Below are 19922 nucleotides of genomic sequence, written 5' to 3'. Positions count from 1 at the left end.
AATATTTTGTTTCTCTCTTTACATGGTACATAATACTGCTTTAGCATCACTGATACTGACCGGTGTGGGGGTAATGTGAGAAGAAACATTTGTGTGATTATTTACAAGTTTTACAGAATACATCATTACGTACAGTACTTTTACCCCAATTTATGGAATTATTTTGACAATGATTTATTCCTAATAGATCTAGATAATAGTATACATTCTCAGATTTTATTGACAATTTGCCTGTTTGTTTTGCGTGACTGCTAAAGCATGTGTATGCTACTATGATTATCAACTAGGGGACCTACGCCCTTAAGTCATAAATGACAGTAATGAGGATTAATGCCCCACAAAAGGGCACTAATATAGCACGTCGACACGGTTTTGATCCCGGGGCCTCACAGTTACCAGTTCAATGTTGGGGACCGGGGTAAAATGCAATGAATTATTGAAAATTCATTGCATTTTCTTTCTTTTTTAAAATTGAAATTAAGGTATTTTAGACCCCAAAATGTGTGAAATTTAGCCAATACGACCAATTCAGCCGCACATTAAAGTAGATATTCATTGATTTTTAAAACTAACTTCATTTTCATTATTGCAAAGTTGAAACTTGGATTCGACAAAGTTATCAAAATTCAATGCTTGGAAACATTCCAAGTAATGATTATTATAAATTACAAAACGCTTAAATACAGCCCCAGCATAGCACCTGAAGAGCTCTCCGAACGCTGCTGAGATGTGTGAGATTACAGTATGGACATGATTTGCACAAGCAGACGATGTCCCATGACGTCTCACACATTTTCAGTGCCTGTGTTTTCATCTTCTCTTGAGTTCTTTCTCTTACTTCACTACCGTCAGGTTAAATGCATTGTCTCACTCTAAACCCCACGCATGGTTTTATTTTGATGACAAATGCAGCGATACAAAAATGAATCTGTCGCTTGTAAACAAAATAAGAAGCCATTGTATATTCGGCTGCACACACCGCGGTATGTTCGGCGTTTGAAGAGGGAACAAATGCCGTCCTTAATATCATTTCGGGGGTTTTTCAATTTGAAAGTCTGATTTATTTGATTGTTAATTAACCCCTATCCTGTTTATTTACAATCAAAAGGTTTTAGTTATCAGAATCGGGTCATATCCCCTTTTGAATGATTTGACATGCCAATACATTTAAAGACACTAAATACATATAATTTGACAAATAATAGCTTTGCAATTATGTTCATTCTTAATGAGATGTCGTCTGCTTGGGCAGTATTGGTCCATATAGTGACGTCATTAAAACATCGTTATTTTTCCGGCGAATCTCTCGTATATCCCAGCTGCTATATGGAGGTGCATGTTTGTATTTTTATAAATCACCCGATATGAAGTTGAACTAAAACTTGTACGATGGCCATATGTTAGCTTACCAGTTTTTAGTGATACATTAGTTGACATATTTGTGATTTTCTTTCAATTTCAACTTTAAACAAAAATAAGGTGACCGTAAATTCATTAATTAATTAAAAATTACAGTACATTGTCCTGCTGGTTGTGCGTAATACACTGTCGCTCATAAAGTTGGAATATTTTTGTCTTACCCCAATTTATGGAATTATTTTAAAAATAATTTAAAAATAATAGATCTAGATAATAGTATACATTCTCAGATTTTATTGAATAATAATTTGACAATGTGTGTTCTGCGTGACTGCTAAAGCATATGTCTGCTACTATGCTTTTCAACGAGGGGACCTACGCCCTTAAGTCATAAATGACAGTAATGAGGATTAATGCCCAACAAAAGGGCACTAATAAAGCACATCGACACGGATTTGATCCTGGGGCCTCACAGCTACGAGGCCATTGCTTTGTCACTGAACCATGACTGTACGCAGCGGGGGCTAAGGTAGGGGGCAGTTTCCATAAATAAAAATAAAAACATAAAATGCAATAAATTTTCAATAATTTATTGCATTTTACCCCGGTCCCCAACATAAACAAATCCTCTGGACGGCTATGCATTATGGCTCAAGGCATGGGCACCAGATGATTTTTGTATGTTGGGAACCGGGGTAAAATGCAATAAATTATTGAAAATTTATTGCATTTTCTTTTCTTTTTTTTTATTTATGGAAACTTCCCCCTACCCTAGCCCCCTGCGTACAGTCATGGTTCAGTGACAAAGCAATGGCCTCGTAACTGTGAGGCTCTAGGATCAAAACCGTGTCGATTTGCTATATTAGTGCCCTTTTATGGGGCATTAATCCTCATTACTGTCATTTATGACTTAAGGGCGTAGGTCCCCTCTTGGATAAGTATAGTAGCAGACATATGTTTTAGCAGTCACGCAAAAGACACATTGTCAAATTATTATTCAATAAAATCTGAGAATGTATACTATGATCTAGATCTATTATTTTTAAATTATTTTTGAAATAAATCCATAAATTGGGGTAAAACAAAAATATTCCAACTTTATGAGCGACAGTGTATAACCAACACGAAAAAGTCAACAAAAAGGCCAACATCGGCATTGGCTGAAATACAACGTAGGCGCTATTTCGTTTTTTCAACGGCTTTTTCAAATTATCAAATATTTGTGGTGGTATTAGGCTTACACAAATATTATGAATCGTTATATTTACGGATATTTCAGCCGTCTCTGAACCGATTTTGATCAAAAAAAGATGATTTTGTCATTTAAATTGTATGATCTTTCAAATTTGACACTCAGTTGTTCATTATCTCACAATTTTGTGTGTGTGAAGTGCCCTTTGCAACAGAACTCAACTATCTCTTTATTCTGGATTGTCTTGATCGATGTTCTACGGTCAAAACAAGTAGCGGCTCTTACAATGTTCCGTGCATTAAATACACTAAGCCCTGATTACATAAATTACATTTTCTCCATTCATAAAACACAATATACCCCAGATCTTGCAACACCTAATTAATACCCCACCCCCCCCCCCAAAAAAAAAAAAAAAAAAAGAGAGAAGAGATTAGGCCTACGGTTGAAGACGTTTCGTGTATCAAGGAGCTTAGATCTGGAATGTTTTGGAAGAGCAGATACGCATATTGTGTCTCGTTAGTTTAATATAAAACATTTCTCAACAAATGTATTTCCCGTTATAGCTAACGGGACTTAGCTATAACTTATAATCTAGTAATAATATTAATGGCCCATTTTGTCTTCCCCCCGCCCCCGCCTTACTCACCCCGCAGGCCCGCCCGACCACCAGCACTCGACGACTCACGCCACTGGTGTTTAAAGGCATTTTTTAAATTTTTTTATACTCCTATAGTATTCCTCTTTGATTTTCTGATTTTTATTTTTATAATATGTTCATTGATTTCTTAGTTAATTTGTATATTTCATTTTCTGTGATTGTATCTTTTCATTTTGTTTTTAATGTGAAATGAACCCCTGAAAACTGCACGCGTGACCCGTGTTCCATCACAAAAGTGGTAAATAAATAAATTAATAAAAAAATAATTAAAATAATCCGAATACTTTTTAGATGTGTAAGGTGGCAATGCGAAAAATTACATCTTACAAAGAGGTGAAAGAAACCCTGGTGAAGCACAATCAAATCATGAAAGACTCAAAAGACATCGATACGTAACATAATTATATCAACTTTAAATGCGAGCGAGCGTAGTGAGCTCTTCATTTGTCACTTTAAATTAGGGGCACATGTTACGGGGAAAAGAAAAGATAGCACCTATAAGAAGGCAAAAGGACACTAATGGGGCGTTGCAAGAAAGTAATATAATCTGATTAACAGGGTTTTTTAATTCAAAATCTGTACCTTTTTTGGATATTTTTCTCGAAAAGATGAACAAATGGATCTATTTTGTCTGGGACATTCCTCCCACAATCTTCATTCGCAGCCACCATTTAGAAGAATTGCAATCAACTGCCAATCAGTTGCAAATTTTGCGCTACCTCCAAATTTATTGCAAAGTTGCGCTTGATGAAAAGTGAAAAGTAAACGCCCGAGTTGCGCTTGATTTTGGGGATTTGCGTTTAAACGCAACTTTCTTGCAACAGGATTGAACGCAACTACTGGCGTTTAATTGCAAATTTGCGATTAAACGCCCGAGTTGCGCTTGATTTTGGGGAGATGCGTTTAAACGCAACTTTCTTGCAACGCCCCATTAGTCTACTAAAAAAAAATTATCAAGGGTGAAAATGGGGCACTTCGAATTCTTACATCAAGGGGCACTTACCAGAGATGAAAAAAGGGCAATTATGTCGGAGAATGTGAAAGGGACATTTGCCGAAGGAGAAAATGCACTTAACAGAAGGACAAAAGGGTAGGCCCTATATATAAGATTAAAAGGGCCGCGGGCACGTGTCAAAATAAAGGGCACTTATCAGTGGTGAAAGGGGACATCAGAAGTGGTAAGAGGCACTAATAATTAAGACTGTGGAACTCATAAAAAGGGGCACTTATCTCTTTTTCTTGAAAAAGTGGGATCGACGTCATGCTGCGCTCTGTACATTGATTCGAGGGTAACCGTAGACCAGCTTTTGGTCGTTTTAATCTTTCGCCCTTTCCCAAATGCGCGCGCGCGTATGATATGCGTACTCCCCACGAATTCACCTTCCCCGATGTGTCCGTACGTGTATAATTATTATGGTGTACTAGTATGTGAGCGAGCACTCTCTATGGCGAGCACGGATCATGTAGAGAACAGTCCAGGCATGTGGACTAGGGTATACCGTCGATCTAGTAGTCTGTATGCTGCGCGACGACGAGACTACTCGATATGATAAGTACCTGGCGCATGTGTTTATGTAATCGCTTGACTCTGAAGAACGGAAGCTGAACTTGCAACCTGAATGGAAATGGAATCAGACAGGACCTAACTTAAGTTTTAGAAAATCGTTTCGAACAGACTTTATCAACAATGTATCGAGCTCCACGATGTCCCAACTGCCGCCGAGATTATGCGGGGCCCCATGTGCAAGGTAAACTTAGATCGAGTGTGAATGATGCCGTGCCCATGCATAGACTTTCACGTATGCTTACCTAAAGGCTACATAAGCATGATAAGTGGCGCTTGTTCAGAAACCTATCCAAAATTTGACTCGTAACTCCGGCGTGGAGATACCTAGACAGCAATAACCATCTGATTTGGGTCATTTCTTTAATAAAACTGACATTTGTTGTCATTCCCCAATACAGATGGCAACCCAGAGATCTCGTACCGTGGGGGTAGCTAGCCAACAATGGCAGCTTTTTGTGTCAAAACATTTTCTCCCCGATTTTCTTTATTTAGATCTAATTTTCTGATTTCTAAATCAGATGTAAATTAGGTCGGTATGTCATTTGTCCTAGACTAATTACAGTTATCAAAATTTGATAACTTAATATTAAATAGACAATTTACGGACTTACTTAGAGTAGGGTGTCTGAACGATTTTTCAATTTTCAATTTGGGATCGTTTTTCACCATTTTTGTTTGATATTTGAATAAAAAATGTTATCAGAATAATACATTTCAAATTTCAAGTCTCACCGATGTTTCTATCAAAAGTTACAGCCCCTCCAACACGCTGGTATATTCATATCATTTTGGTCAAAATCGTCGAAAAAGACGTCCACGCAGAGTGATGTTGTTTTGCTAAATTTAGCCTAACAGCTGTATCGCGCGATATGCAAGCGTATGCATATCGTACGCATGCTGCTAAGCCAATCCGCGACTTGCAGCTTGAGCTACGCTGTCTCCGCGACATGTGCGATTGACTAGTATGGTTGGCGTTCGTCGCACAATAAACCCGGAAGTGAATGCACGTTATAGTCAATGGCAATATCGCGGAGACAACGCACGTTGTCTCCGCGATATTGCCATTGACTATAACGTGTATTCACTTCCGGGTTTATCGAGGGAATTTCCAACCATAATTTCAGTCACTTGAATTTGGGGTTTCGTTCGTGCGCGGAGATGTTACGCGATGTAACCATGGTTTGGACTGAGCGGAGCGCACGCCCCCTAATTAGCTGATCCACCAAATAGCGAGAAGGGTATTTTTAAACTGTTATCAGTTGTGATCCCTGGGGGCTAGCGAAAATATAATCACATAGAATTGTTCCTTAGGACTGGGACTACTTATCGATCGGGGCGTCATATCTCAAAAGTGACAAACCTCAGAGTTAGCCAGGACACAATGTTTAAATTGCTGTTTTGACCAAGATATTTTTAGAATTTCGGGGGCTACGCCCCTTTGGAAATATTGGAATTCACCTGCTCTTTCATATGACACCTCATTCATTGATTATCACCTTCAGGATCACAACTGATAAAGGTTTGAATCTCGATTTGAAAAAAAAAAATTGACTTTTTTTGCATGGTCGCGCAATGCACGTAGGCTGCATAGGGATGCGTGTAATCTCTATGGGAAGAATTTTAGCACACAACATCGGGTGCGCGATCAGACACCCTACTTAGAGTAAAGTAGCCCGTTTTCGGCCACTTAAGACAAAATCCTATTTTTAGGACTCTTTACTTCCTATTTATTATCATTTCTTGTTCAAATCATGAAGCAAATATTATTATTATTTACACAAAAAAAGAATCCCAGATAAAAATCACGAATTGCCATGACAATATCCATTTCAATTTTCACTGTTTTGGAGCCCGTTATCGGCCGAGCGTTTCAGTTTACGGCCGCATGTACAAAGTCAATAGGAAGCGCTCGCGCGCGCCGTGCGTTTCCGCGCTGATGTACAGCACAAGCGGGCGGAGCAGGTATCCCACGCCGGAGCTCCCTGGTGCTCGCCTGGCCGAAGACGGGCACAGCGGTGATCGGAAGTTGGAATCTGAATTAGATAGAGATATCGTGTGTGCGTCGCGGTGTGCGGCTGCATTGATTTAATACATGCGATGACATACTTTTGAGCTTGCGACTAGCACAAAATCGGGCTTTAAATCTGAAAAATACTTGAAATAAAGCTCATTTTATGGTACCCATATTTCTTACAGACACGCGTAAGATACTCGATTTTTCAGATTTGGGTAGCGGGACCGGCGATTACATCGCTAAAATGTGATATTTTAGGATATATTTTCCATTGCAAATGTGGTTCTTCAGTGACACTGGCATGGTATGGTATGTGTGGGATATGTGTTATGCTATTATGCGATGTATTTTAGAGTGATTTTACCTTGTATCCAACCAATCGGCCGAAAACGGGAGCTGGCCGATTACGGGCTCCTTTACTCTATATGAATTATCCAATTTGTATCTCAGATCCGCGAAGCAGTACGTTCATGCATTCGAAATATTACCCGGCGGCCGATATATTTCCGGGTCCACCTACCAAAACATAGCCAAATGGCCAATCAGAGCACTCGTTTCGTGGGAGTTCGTTGGTCAAGCTGGGCCGACTCGTATGTAGCTACGGTAGCTATTGGACGTTCGAAAAGAAAAAATGAATATTCATCAACTAAAACCAAGACGGATAATGTTGACGACGAGACTTTCTCGGATTAATCATTAATTTAGGATCTAAATGAGCAAGCTATCGTAAGTCAAATAAGCTATATATATGTTATTTTTAATTTGTGTTGTAATTGCAGCAGTTATGAGGATGTAAAGAGTGAAAATCTCGTTGCATATCTCATTCATCGCGGTCCGGTCGAACCGAACCATTTGTTCCGTACAGTGCCTCACAGAAAGAGGTCCCCAGACTTCAGTCTCTATAATCGGAGGTCTAGTGGAGCCAGACGTAGTCTCAGTGGAACAACCGACGATTAGAGAGACTGAAGTTTTCGGTCTAGGAGATACCCTACTAAAATATACCCAAAATGAAGTAAATATTCATTAAATGTCCAAATAAAGATCATGAGTTAAAAGTCGTTATGTTTATTACCTGTTTCGTTTCAATTTTCTTGTTATTTTTGGAGTATTTTTCGGATAAACGTTGATATTCTGGTACCATTTTCAATATTTTTTAATCCGAATTCATTTAAATAAAAATTACTTTTTTTTTAAATGCTGTGGAATTGCGACTAAGGCTATGTCATGGCTCCTCATCTCGCCAATGTAGTATTGATTTCACAAGATGTCTAGCTAGTAAGCTCTTTTGGAGTCGGTTTAGGAAGATCAGAGACATCTCCATAGTTGGCGGATAAAGTTATGACTATCTTGTCGTTGGTTTCAAGGAACAGGCCCCAGAGTCACAAAACCTGTCTTCTTGTCCTAAACTATCTTGTCATCTCGGCACTTTAAAGCTTCTGTATGAAAGTGGTGACAGGGTTTACAGAGGACAGGATTTAGGTCCTTTGTGCTTCATGACATCTCTTGTATCTGGCAGACAAAGTTAGTTTTGTGAAGAAAAAAAAGTTTAAAAAGTAAAAAAATAAATGGAGCCCAGAGGTACGGAAGAAGACGGGTTAAATGATGAGAAGTCGACTTGCCGAGTTCCAACAACTCGTTATCTGGTCTTCTTGTCCCAAACAAGTCAACCTGTCGAGTTCCAACAAATCGTCATCTTGTCTTCTTGTCCCAAACAGTCGACTTTCCGAGTTCCAACAACTCGTCATCTTGTCTTCTTGTCCCAAACAAGTCGACTTGCCGAGTTCCAACAAATCGTCATCTTGTCTTCTTGTCCCAAACAAGTTGACTTTCCGAGTTCCAACAAATCGTCATCTTGTCTTCTTGTCACAAACAAGTCGACTTTCTGAGTTCCAACAACAAGTCTTCTCATCATTTTACCTTGTCTACTTGTCTTCTCATCTCGTCATCTGGTTGGCACATAAGCTTCCGTACAGAGGACCTTTGCAAACCAGTCTTGCTTTCGTTCTTGATTTTTGTCATGTCGATGTTTCTCTTTTTCAGGTGGGGCCCATCAGCCGTTGATCCTCAAGTGCGGGCATACATTCTGTCAGGCATGTCTGGCTAAGATCTACAAGTATCTCAAGCATGAACTGGCCTGTCCACAGTGTAAGGTGAGCATCACCATATTTCTTACTTCATTCTGGAAAAAAAGGGATAGGGGGTAGCCTCAGGTTTCTTAATGAAATTTTTCCCACCCCTTTTTAAAAATTCATTGAACATTCCTAACAGTATCTTGGGAGGATTAAAGGATATTTGCATTTTGAAATACAGTGTACCCTCTGCCAATGATGTTGGACTGCCTAAATCAGCTTCTGCTGTGAGGGCATACCAGCTTCAGCCCCATGAGAGGGAAAATAAATGAATGAATAATAAATGTGGCTTCCTGGGCCGCCAATCGGTAGGCCTCTAATCAATTGTAAGTTTGCAGTACTCTATCTCTTATGTACACAGTTGCGATTAATATCAACTCTTTATTAAAAAAACGGGGCCCGGGTCTATCTCCATATGTGAGTGGTTATTGAAAAAAAGTGTGGGATCTGTCCAAGATTTCAATGGATGTGATCATTGTAAAAATAGAAATATTTGTGGTACATTCATTTTTGCGGATTTCGCGCTAAGATCGGCAAGCGTGAATTTTAAAACTCGCGAAAATATAAGCATGACTTCTTTTGCGTGCTTTGAACAGGCTGAATTATGTGCAACTCGAATTTATGAACCAGCGAAATGTGTTTTGGGGTCGATCAGCGAGAAAAATTGATCATGCAAAAATAACAGCGTTTACATTACAGTATGGTATCTTGGGTCAAGTTTGACTTATGTTCCTTTAATGTCTGCATCATATGTTTTCTGTACAGGTTTCAACTCCTTTACCAGCAGGTGAGGTGAGCTTCAAAGAACTCCCCCCTGATTTCTATGCACTGGGCATAGCAGCTTGGACTTACACCAACAAAACTCCAGATTTCTTGTGAGCATGCCGTCCATTCCTTGAACAAATTATGATGTTAATCTTTGTCAATAATTGGAGAAAAGGATTGATCGGCAGCTTGCTATTTTTTCTTTAAAGTTTTGAAAATAATAATGATAATAATAGTACATTGCTTTATAGTAAACGCACAATACCAACATAGTCTCTAGATGCAACTTTGAACATCACTGTATTAATGTCATAAAAACCTAGATCACACATTTAAGAAAATTAGTTTTTTTTCACCTAGGATTTAAAGGGATCCAACGTGATATTCCTTAAATTTGTAGAAGTTTATCCAAAGTTCTGGTGCTGTCTGTGTAAGCAAGCCGATTTTAGAGCGTTCATCTGTGAACATGATAACACTCAAATCTAAACAATATTATGTTGAAGCAGCATATGAAAAGATATTTTTAGATATCATTATTGGAAAACGAACTTTGGTAAGTTTAATTTTTCTTATTTTTTGATATTTTTTAAATCAGTCACATTTCCATCAAGTTGTCTAATAAAACTGAAGATGGGTAACTAAGCCAACAAGATGTTTCTCAGGTTGTATCACAATGTATACCTGAACATGTATATTAATTTGTCTATTTTCTATTCCTTGTATTGCCTCCTCTGATCTCTCTCTCTCTCTCTCTCCCTACCTCTCTATCCCTCCTTCCCTCCCCATCCCACTCCCTCTCCCCTCTCTCTTTTTCTCTCTCTCTTTCCCCTTTTATAAAAATGTTTCTAGTGCACACAAAGTTGAATTCCAGACTAGGCAAGACAGAGATGAATTTAAGGGAAAGGCACTCAAAGGTAAATATATATATCTTCTTTGATATCGTTCTGTTGTTATTTAGTTGATGCTATTTGGCATTATTTGTATTATGTTTGATAGCAGTGAAGAATAAAGCTCCTCTCTCTCTCCATTTCTTGGAAAAGAAGGATAAGAAGGAGAAGAGGAAGAAGAAGGAGAACGAGGAGGAGGAGGAGGGGGAGGAGGAAGGAGGAGGAACAAGGAGGAGGAGGAGGAGGGAGGAGGAGGATGGAGAGGAAGGAGGATGGAGGAGGAGGAGGAGGAGGAGGAGGGAAAAAAAAAGAGGTGGTCAAAAAAATTATGCAGGGGCTATGTAGATGTGGGCAATTGAAGTCCCATCAGAGTGTTTTTACATCGGCAGAAATAGATTGGGTTGAACTAAAAAGCAAGTTAATACTACTTTACTTTTCCTCTTCTTGCTCTCTACTTCTCGTGGTCTATTGCTATTTTAGGATAAGTCAGGGTAGTCCCTGTCATGGCATTATTACCCTTAGGCAAGACTTGCAATAGAATTGCCATCCTTGACCCTGGTGGGTACTTGTTTGAAGGAAAATTCATGTAATGCTAGTTTCATATACGTTTCGCGAAACGCTAGGGGTAATACTCGTCTAATACCATGTTCATTGGAAAAATTGTTACTTTGTAAATCCCATTATTATTTCTATCATGATTATTTTCTTAATTTTGTGTCCTGTTTTAATAGTCCGTCTCTCTACTCTTCACCCACTTTGCAACCTTTCCTCTCTTTTTCAGGAGGTCGAGCTCTTTGTGATGAATGCAGCCAGGAGACAGCCTCCTGTAGATGCGAGCAGTGCGACGAAGACCTCTGTGAAAAATGCTGGAGCAAGCTGCACAAAAACAACTCCAAGAGCAAGAACCCACACCACAGGATCCAAATACAGATGTAAGTTGTAGTTGAGAAAAATATTTTTTTTTTTCAGGCAACCATTTCTAGGACAACGTGCCATTATGCTTGAATGCAGCAGAGGAAAAATACACAGCAGCGATGAGTGATTTACATGTAGCCCTAGAAAGCTTCAAAATACCTCATTACCTGTACATTATACTAAGATCAGCACAAGAAAATTTTGTCTGTCCAATAGCAAATCTTCAAAGATTTTCCATGATCAACAACAAAAAACAAAATATTTGAACTGATTTATGAAGAATCCTGTACTCTGATTGAGGCAGTTATTGAGTGGTTGGTATAAATGTACTGTATATAGCAGTAATACACATGTTTCACCACAGCCTTGTACAGTTTATAGTCATCATCGTCCTCATTTTGCTACAATGTTCTTTTGCGTCAAACTGATATTGTAAATTTTGCAATATTTACAGGAATTCATCTTTCTCTCTTTCTTTGGCAGAGGAGTATATGGGTGTGAAGAGCACGACAACATGCCAAGAGAGTTCTACTGTAAAGACGATGACAAGCCTATCTGTGCGTACTGCGGGCTGACGGGAGATCACAAAGGTCATACGATCATACCCATTGCACAACAGGTAGGTGAGAAGTGACATGGAAGGAAACATTATAACATTGAAGAGTAGTGGTGGTTATTTTACCTGACTGCTAAAAAAGCATAAATGCTTGTTAGTAAGCAAACAGAGGACCGAGGGCTTTAGGTCCTCTCCGAGAGTCCTGGTAATGAGGATTGATGCCTTACCAGGGCACTAGCGCATCGCCTTGGTTTTGAACGCGTTCGCCTGATTACGTCACCACTGCTCTACCAACTGAGCTATCGCGCCTCCTGAAGTCGAGATTGTTTGTCTGTTTGGAAGAAAACTGTAGAATAAATATCTCCTTTGGATTCCCTCCCTGTTAAAAAAATGAAGAGAAATAGTTGAAAATGTTAGACCAATGGTTATAGCATTTTAGAGTTTGATACAAGATATTCTTTTTCTTTGTCTTTCACAGAATGTTGAAGTGCAAGACTTGCTGAAGCCTGCATTTGATACAGCCAAGGATGTCCTCAAGAAATTGTATTACTCCAACGTGGTAAGAAACTGATCCTTGACATTTGTGCTCCTGGTGCTGTAAAGTCTGTTATACCATGCACCTTTCTTGAGCTTTGTATCTTCTCGCATCAAATTGGACCTTGTGGCCGATTAGCCATGTTGTAAACAATTTATCCAATAAAGTCTACTGCTGCTAACTGCTACTACTACTACTACTACTACTACTACTACTACTACTACTACTACTACTACTAGTACTACCAGTACTACTACTACTACTACTACTTCTACTACTTCTACTACTCCTACTACTCATACTCCTACTACTACTACTACTACTACTACTACTACTACTACTACTACTACTACTACTACTACTAGTACTACAAGTACTACTACTACTATTACTACTACTACTACCACTACCACCACTACCACTACCACTACCACCACTACTACCACTACCACTCTTTACATTTGTTACGTATTTTGCTAAGCTTCCTTTAAAAGAAAGTATTTATGTTGTTGATTCCCTTTTGAACAGTTATTAAAATAATGAAAAATCTAGTATATGAAAGAAAATTAACATACCGGTAGTTAAATGGAAATGGTAGGATGAAATGCGATAAAAGGTGAATTCTGAAGCAGAACATCACTGTCTGACAGATGCTAAATTTTATGAGACTTGAATTGTCTATTATTTGATCTGAGCTTACAGATTTTCTTTCCATTTGTTGTGCCAGGACGTTGATAAGGCTATGAACAAGGTGAAGAGAGAGTCCAGCCCAGCTGCGAATGCCATCAGAATGAGATTCTCACACCTACATGCTATGCTGCAAAGGAGGTAATGTAATGTCATGTGATACCGGTATTCAACGACTTCTTGTCTGGGTCTGTTCTCATATTACCACTAAAGGCTTGTTAAGATATGGTGCTGTAAACCCCTGCAGAGAAAGCCGCCGCAGTTTTTTGATGTGTTAAATGAATGCCAACTGCGCACAGCAAAGTTGTGCATATTCACTGAGCTCTGTGTTATAAGATTTTGAAACATGAACCATATTACATATTGACTACGAAAAATCAAATTCAGAATTTCCCAGAGAAATGTTATGTTTCTCCGAGGCTACAGGCTGAGTTTGAAATATTATTGCATGAGAGTGGTTCTAAATTTGGTTATGAATATATGTCATATTGAAGCGTTTATATGTACTAAATGTAATAAACATCTCACTAATGCCTCTGTTTTTTAAATATTTTTGATAGAGACATCCCTCTCGATAAGTTTCATATGACCTTGCTTTATGTAAATCATGTGGGCGGCTAACACAATGCAAACAATGTGTATACACAAGGAGGAGTGGTGCGCAGTCTAATTGACTTTTGTACGTGATAATACCATGCAAAAAAGTGGTTGCCTAGCACGATCGTGCATAAATATAACAAATTGTCGAGAGTCGTGTGACAGCTTCTCAGCCAATACGATGCTCTCTAACAAATACCCTACTATGTATTAGATGTTGATTTTGTTTGTATTTTGCAGGGAAACCATGTTGCTCCAAGAGCTCAACGCCAACGAATCTGACAGACTCGACCATCTCGGTCAAATGGAACGAAGTCTTAAAAACAACATTAGCAGACTGGAGACAGTCATGTCTGGTAGGATTTTTAAAGTGCTCATCTTTATGCCTCCGTTACGAAGTAGCCGGAGGCATTATGTTTTCAGGTTGTCCGTCCGTCCATACGTACATGTACGTCTGTACGTACGTCCCGTTCTCGTGATCGCGTTATCTCAAGAACCGATTGATGAATTCCTGCCAATCTTAGGTCATGTATGTATCTTGCAGAGCCAATGAATTGATTAGATTTTGGGATCATGAGGTCATAGGTCAAAGGGCTCATTATGTATGCAATAATAGCTTGTGATCACATTATCATTAGAACAGATGGATAGATTACCATGAAACTCAGGACATGTATGTATCTTGCTGAGGCAATGAACTGGTTAGATTTTGGGGTCATGAGGTCAATGTCAAAGGTCATGGGGCTCATTATGTATGCAAAAATAGCTTGTGATTGCATTATCATTAGAACCGATTGATGGATTACCATCAAACTCAAGACATGTATGTATCTTGCATGTGGGGTCATGAGGTCAAAGATCAAAGGGTCATACATGTATATGAGAAATAGCTTGTAATCACGATATTCTGAGAACCTTTTAATGGATTTCAACTGAACTAGAATTTGAAAAATTTCTTCCGTTTTGGTTTCTAAAATCGCTCTATGACGGAGGCATCACTTTCGAATACGCGCAGTCGAAGTTCCATCTAGTTTCTTGTTTTGTGTTCAAGATGTTAACCCATCGACTACCTAGTCCTCTCAATTCCACTAGACTTGGTGCCTGTTTCACCCTGTTCCCTGTCAGCAACGGCTCGAAGAGAAGGTTGCATTTGGATAATGGGGACTATTATTTGTGAGGTTTTTCGTTTTTTAAACATTTTTGTCTGGAAGAAAATAATTAACATTGTCACATGGAAAAGAATGGCTCTAATTCCTTCTCATATCAAGTGTCATATGTTTGCGTAGTCCCATGTACCAATTTTTCTGCAGTGCTTTTGACAGTATGTTATTTCAGCAAGATTGGGTCGATTTGCTATGATTCGATGGTTTAAATTGCAACAACACAAAATAAGCTTTTGACAGTACTTCATCAACATTTCCTATGAACTTATAGCATGTCTCTTTCATATATACAGTTGTGTCGTTTTTGTATCGAGTAGCTATTTAAGCCTTTGTTGACAACACTATATTTCCTTGTGTGATTAGACGTAGCACAGTCGCTGAAGGGGACGTCGAATGCAACCCCCAACATGACGGAGATGATCAGTATACTCAACTCAGCCTCGGAGCTGCCATGTTATGTGATCCAAGATGGCGTCCAGGATGAACCAATCGCATTCCAGTCTGACGATGAGATCATTCAACACGTCATGACACATGGGTCAGTCGATAGTTCCGGCAGATTGAGGTAGGTATATTAGATGCTCTCTCTTAGAGGCACTCTTTAATTAAGGACGGCTGTCTTTGTGGCAAGAATCTTTCAGGAATGATAAATTTCAGTCTTGTTACTGTTGTGATGCATTAACTTTGAGCATTAAAGGGGGTGTAGCATGATGAGACTAGGTGTCTTTCCCATGGCGTGACTAGGGGCCAATCAGGTTTAATACGACTACGGATGACGCGACTGCAGTATTCACGTGCGTGCAACATAAGCGAAACCGAAGCGTGAGGAGACCTTCGGTCTGTTTCGCGAAAGCTAGCGCGCACTGACCATTTATCAAGTCCATTCGTTTACTTGCAGTTGTCCTAAAGAAGTTGTACATGTAGATGGCGTTGACCAGTATTTGCCAGGCTACACCCCTTTAAACTATCATAGGTTATAATCTAATTTTTGAGTACGCCTTTTTTTGGGTACAAATTTAACCATGCTTTATATGTATTCACAAATTAGAATAATCTGGTTGATTGTAACATTTTATTTCATCTTAAAATTTTTGTCATGAATTCCAACCTTAACTTTAAATTCTATTCCTCTTGTAACCATTAGCTGGGACCTGAAGACGCAGGATGATCTACCTGACAATTATGTGCAACCCAAAATTGCAGATACAATTCTTAGCAACTCAAAGCTTTTCTCAGTCACTGCTGCTGGCAAAAGTGAATTAAAAAGTAAGTACTTTTCGGTTTTAAATGTCTTGACTTAGGATATTCCATCTTTAAATACTATTCCATCACCTTTTTGCAGAGCATTAAAATAATAATCAATATATATCATGGATGAAATTTCACTGAAATAGACAACACACTTACCAAAGCAGAACCTAAGTAGAATCCATAACAAAGCCATATTGCATTTTTCATTTGTATTTATGACAACTGGGAATTATTTTTAAAAGACCAGTATTTAGTGGCATATTCCATGTTACAAAAAAAAAGCCTAGAGAACTTTTGGCATGCAGCAGTAAGAATGGACTATAAAGCAATGCATGAAACAAAATCACATCCATGACAAATTTATTTTTTAATAGTATGGTGACACAACTTTAAATACAGGGATGATAAAATGCTATTTCTTTCTTCTCTCTTTAGCAAGTCCAAGTGGTAAAGGTAGGGGAGACCAAAAGAAGACTCCCAACCCCAAGAACCATGTCTCGTCTCAGAACGGAACCGCATCACAGGCTCAACAGCAGACCGCACCAGCCAAGAAACGGGGCCAGCAACAGCAGCAGCAACCTGCAGCTCCCAGGAAAGCATCGTCACAGGCTGCATCAAAGATTATAGCTTCATGTTCATCAGGTGAGTAGCGATTTCCAGAGGTGAACCGACAGTTTAGGTAGCTTAGCGATATGAAATGGCATGAAAAGATGCGTGGGGATGGTTTTTTTTTTTTTTTTTTTTTTTTTTTTTGGTGGGGGGGGGGGGGGGGGTTGCGGGTTTTTGCTTTCATTTTCTACACGTGCCTCACACCCTTTTTCTTTTTAGAGGAGGGGGAGGAGAGCCTGGGGAGGGAGTTCTTGACTCTCCCCCCTCCCCCCCCCCTCCCTAAGCCTCTCTCTGGAACTGCTTTTTGGGAGGGGTAGATTCTGATGCCATCTCTCGACCCTTTCATTGTTAATGAGTGATTTGACTTCTATGTAAAATATACTACATGAAAACAATGATGTCTCTTTTACTCCTTTCCAATAGTATCCCAAAACCTGGTCCATGTGGTCCACATTAGATCACCGGCTCGCTTCTACATCCAACGGAAAGCAGACCGCCCTCGCTTGGACAGGATGATGAAGGCGTTGTACAAGTTGTGTGAAAGTGAGGACAAGAAGAAACGGATGCCAGACCCGCTCGTTGTCGGTAAGTCTCTTGTCATTGAATGATTTATTTTTCTTTCTTTGGAATACTCTGCAATGTCCCGTTAGGAACCAAACAGGAGGATGAGGGGGTGCACACTGTTGCTTGTTTAGTTGTTATTGCTCAAGTCTTGGTTGGGGAAAAAGTAGGTTGCTTGTAGTTTGAAGGTGTAGGTGTTTTGGATGTCAGGGGGGGGGGGGGGGGGTAGTGAGTTCCAGTCCTTGATGGTACGTGGAATGTACTTGGGTAAGAATCAGACGTTGAGTTCAGAAAGAAGCATCAAATTCCACAACTTGGTTTGCAGATGCCAGTCAACTCGAGCATTGAGGTATTAAAGACATACAATTCTAGTACATGTTTTATGCTTAGACCTCACCACCTCTAGGCATTTTTTACTCACACATCTTCTCCTTTTGAAAAGGCAGCAGCTTCCATTAAAACTTTAATTTACATCAATTATTGTCCCACATGAAAGTTCTTGTTGTTGCAGAGTTCATGATGCAAAATTAGTGCTTTCCCTGTAGAATAATTTTCCATAATAATAATACTGAAAATAATGGTAGTGATGATAACAATAATAGTGGGTTCTTGTACAGCCCTCAGAGGTTTTCTTGTACAGACTTGCATTTTCTGTTTCTGTTTCGGTTGCGTCGGTAGATTCAGGTTTAACTGTACTTCACCAACGTTTTGATTTGTATGGTCGTGGTTGTGCTATGGAAGGAGAGGTGTTTCACATTTGAAGTTTCTGCTTGAAGACTGCACTGGAGGTAGACATAACTGTTTCCTCCTTGAGTAGGTTCCATTCTGCTGCTGTCCGGTTGAAGAATGAGTACTTGTGCACGTCCTTCTTAATCAATACCATCTGGATTCTTTTTCTGTTCCCTCTAGTTGTTCTTCCCCCTCTTATGTTGTTTTGAATGTATGTGTCGGCCTTGATTCCCACTTCTCCGTTTATGATCTTGTACAGCAATCCTCCTTCGATTCTCCAGTGAATCCCACTCTAACTCCTTGATCATTTGGGAAACACTGCTCATTTTGTGGGGTCAAATCCTCTTGTATTGTTATTCCAGTATTTTTCAACTTCTTTCATGCCTTGATGATTTTGTTGTGTTTCCGATAGCTACATAATTTGACAATGATGGACCGCGGCCGTTGTCCAGTGCGTTTCCCAGTTTCACGCATTGAGGGGATGTGAAGTTTCGTGTTGGTGATGTCGCAGATCAGCTGATAGGTGTCTTCATTAGCATTTTCCTGAACACCAACAATGTGCAATGATGAACGCCTCAAGTATTGCTGTAGATTGTTTGTTGCCATCTCTAACTCCTGAAGTTTGTTTCCCTTCTTCTGTAATTCTTCCTCTACGTTCTTCAATCTGTGTTCCCTGTTATCTATTGTGACTTCAAGGTCACGAATCCTACTCTCATTGTGCTCAATCATTTGTTGTAGTTTCCCAGATGTTTGATCAGCGATTTCTTTAATCGGATGACATCATTTTGTTTTTTCCAGGGCTCCGTTGCTGCTGTAAGTTCTCTGCGGACAGCCAGTGGTACCGTGCAATCATCAAGACCCTCCCAGACTCCCTTCAGAACGGAGGACAGGCGACCCTTGACCCTGATGACAAGGGTGATGAGGAGAAAGAGCCCAAGGTAGAGGTCGGCTACATCGATTATGGCAATACAGAATGGGTGCCGATATCCAGGTAAGGGGTCATTCACATATGACTTTGATTCAGGTGGATTCTAAAGCAAGAAATCCTTATGGCCCGAATTCAAAAAGGAGGTTTATGTGCGTCATATGATGCGTTTTGACGCGTTTCAAACCAAGGTTTGTACAAACCTCCTTTGTGAATTTAGGCCTTTGAGTTTGTGTGTAGCTTTCAGTATCATAGGCCTTCATCTTGATGTTGTCAGCAAGTTAGAGTGGCATGTACTTATATGTAATAAAGTAACAAAAAATATGGGATTACTAGAGGATTACAATTATTTGGCACAAGTATGGAATAAGAATTTGCGAGTTTCCCTAGATGTTTGAAAATGATACTTGTGTGCATTTGTGATACCTAATAGAGGAGGGGGGGGGGGGTTGTTGACCAACCAGTTTTTCCATCATGGAAAGACCTGGAAAGTCATGGAAAACTAAGTTCTTCTGGAAAATCATGGAAAGTCATGGAAATTGATCGTGGGTGTGGTCTGTGTGTAGTCTTCCAATTTGAAATGGCAATGGACGTGGCATTCCTACACCGCTTAGATAGTGCAACCGATACCATAATAAAACTTATTTGATCTAAGAATCTGGCAAAAATGGGTCATGGAAAGTCATGGAAAGTCATAGAATATTTGTTCTCTAATTTCTTTGAGAGCCCAGATAACTATTTTAATCCAGAGGCAGAAATGAATTAAAAAAAATTATCTCAGGGTAGAGTCTGGTAACCTCAAATACCCTGTCTTTGGATA

General features: G+C 39.4%; 1 protein-coding gene across 3 annotated transcripts in view; it reads left to right on the top strand.

Moving 5' to 3' along the window:
• The first annotated feature begins 4721 nt into the window (after positions 1-4721).
• Positions 4722-19922, top strand: part of LOC593101 (RING finger protein 17) — a 107652-nt gene continuing 92451 nt past the window's right edge. Inside the window, exons 1-14 of one of the 3 annotated variants that reach the window (XM_030995340.1) lie at positions 4722-4960; positions 8834-8943; positions 9688-9797; positions 10537-10601; positions 11356-11506; positions 11973-12108; positions 12524-12604; positions 13308-13408; positions 14105-14220; positions 15391-15592; positions 16172-16293; positions 16717-16920; positions 17311-17472; positions 18976-19168. In XM_030995340.1, coding sequence (XP_030851200.1) covers positions 4900-4960; positions 8834-8943; positions 9688-9797; positions 10537-10601; positions 11356-11506; positions 11973-12108; positions 12524-12604; positions 13308-13408; positions 14105-14220; positions 15391-15592; positions 16172-16293; positions 16717-16920; positions 17311-17472; positions 18976-19168 — 1814 coding nt within the window. In that variant the 5' untranslated portion in view covers positions 4722-4899. Of the gene's footprint in view, positions 4961-8833; positions 8944-9687; positions 9798-10536; positions 10602-11355; positions 11507-11972; positions 12109-12523; positions 12605-13307; positions 13409-14104; positions 14221-15390; positions 15593-16171; positions 16294-16713; positions 16921-17310; positions 17473-18975; positions 19169-19922 lie in introns of all 3 variants that reach the window. The other 2 variants (XM_030995339.1, XM_030995341.1) reach the window with 2 other exon arrangements.

Source organism: Strongylocentrotus purpuratus, unplaced genomic scaffold, assembly GCF_000002235.5.
Source record: "Strongylocentrotus purpuratus isolate Spur 01 unplaced genomic scaffold, Spur_5.0 spur5_scaffold_21, whole genome shotgun sequence".
Classification (NCBI taxonomy): domain Eukaryota; kingdom Metazoa; phylum Echinodermata; class Echinoidea; order Camarodonta; family Strongylocentrotidae; genus Strongylocentrotus; species Strongylocentrotus purpuratus.
This window is presented reverse-complemented; position numbering and strand designations above follow the sequence as displayed.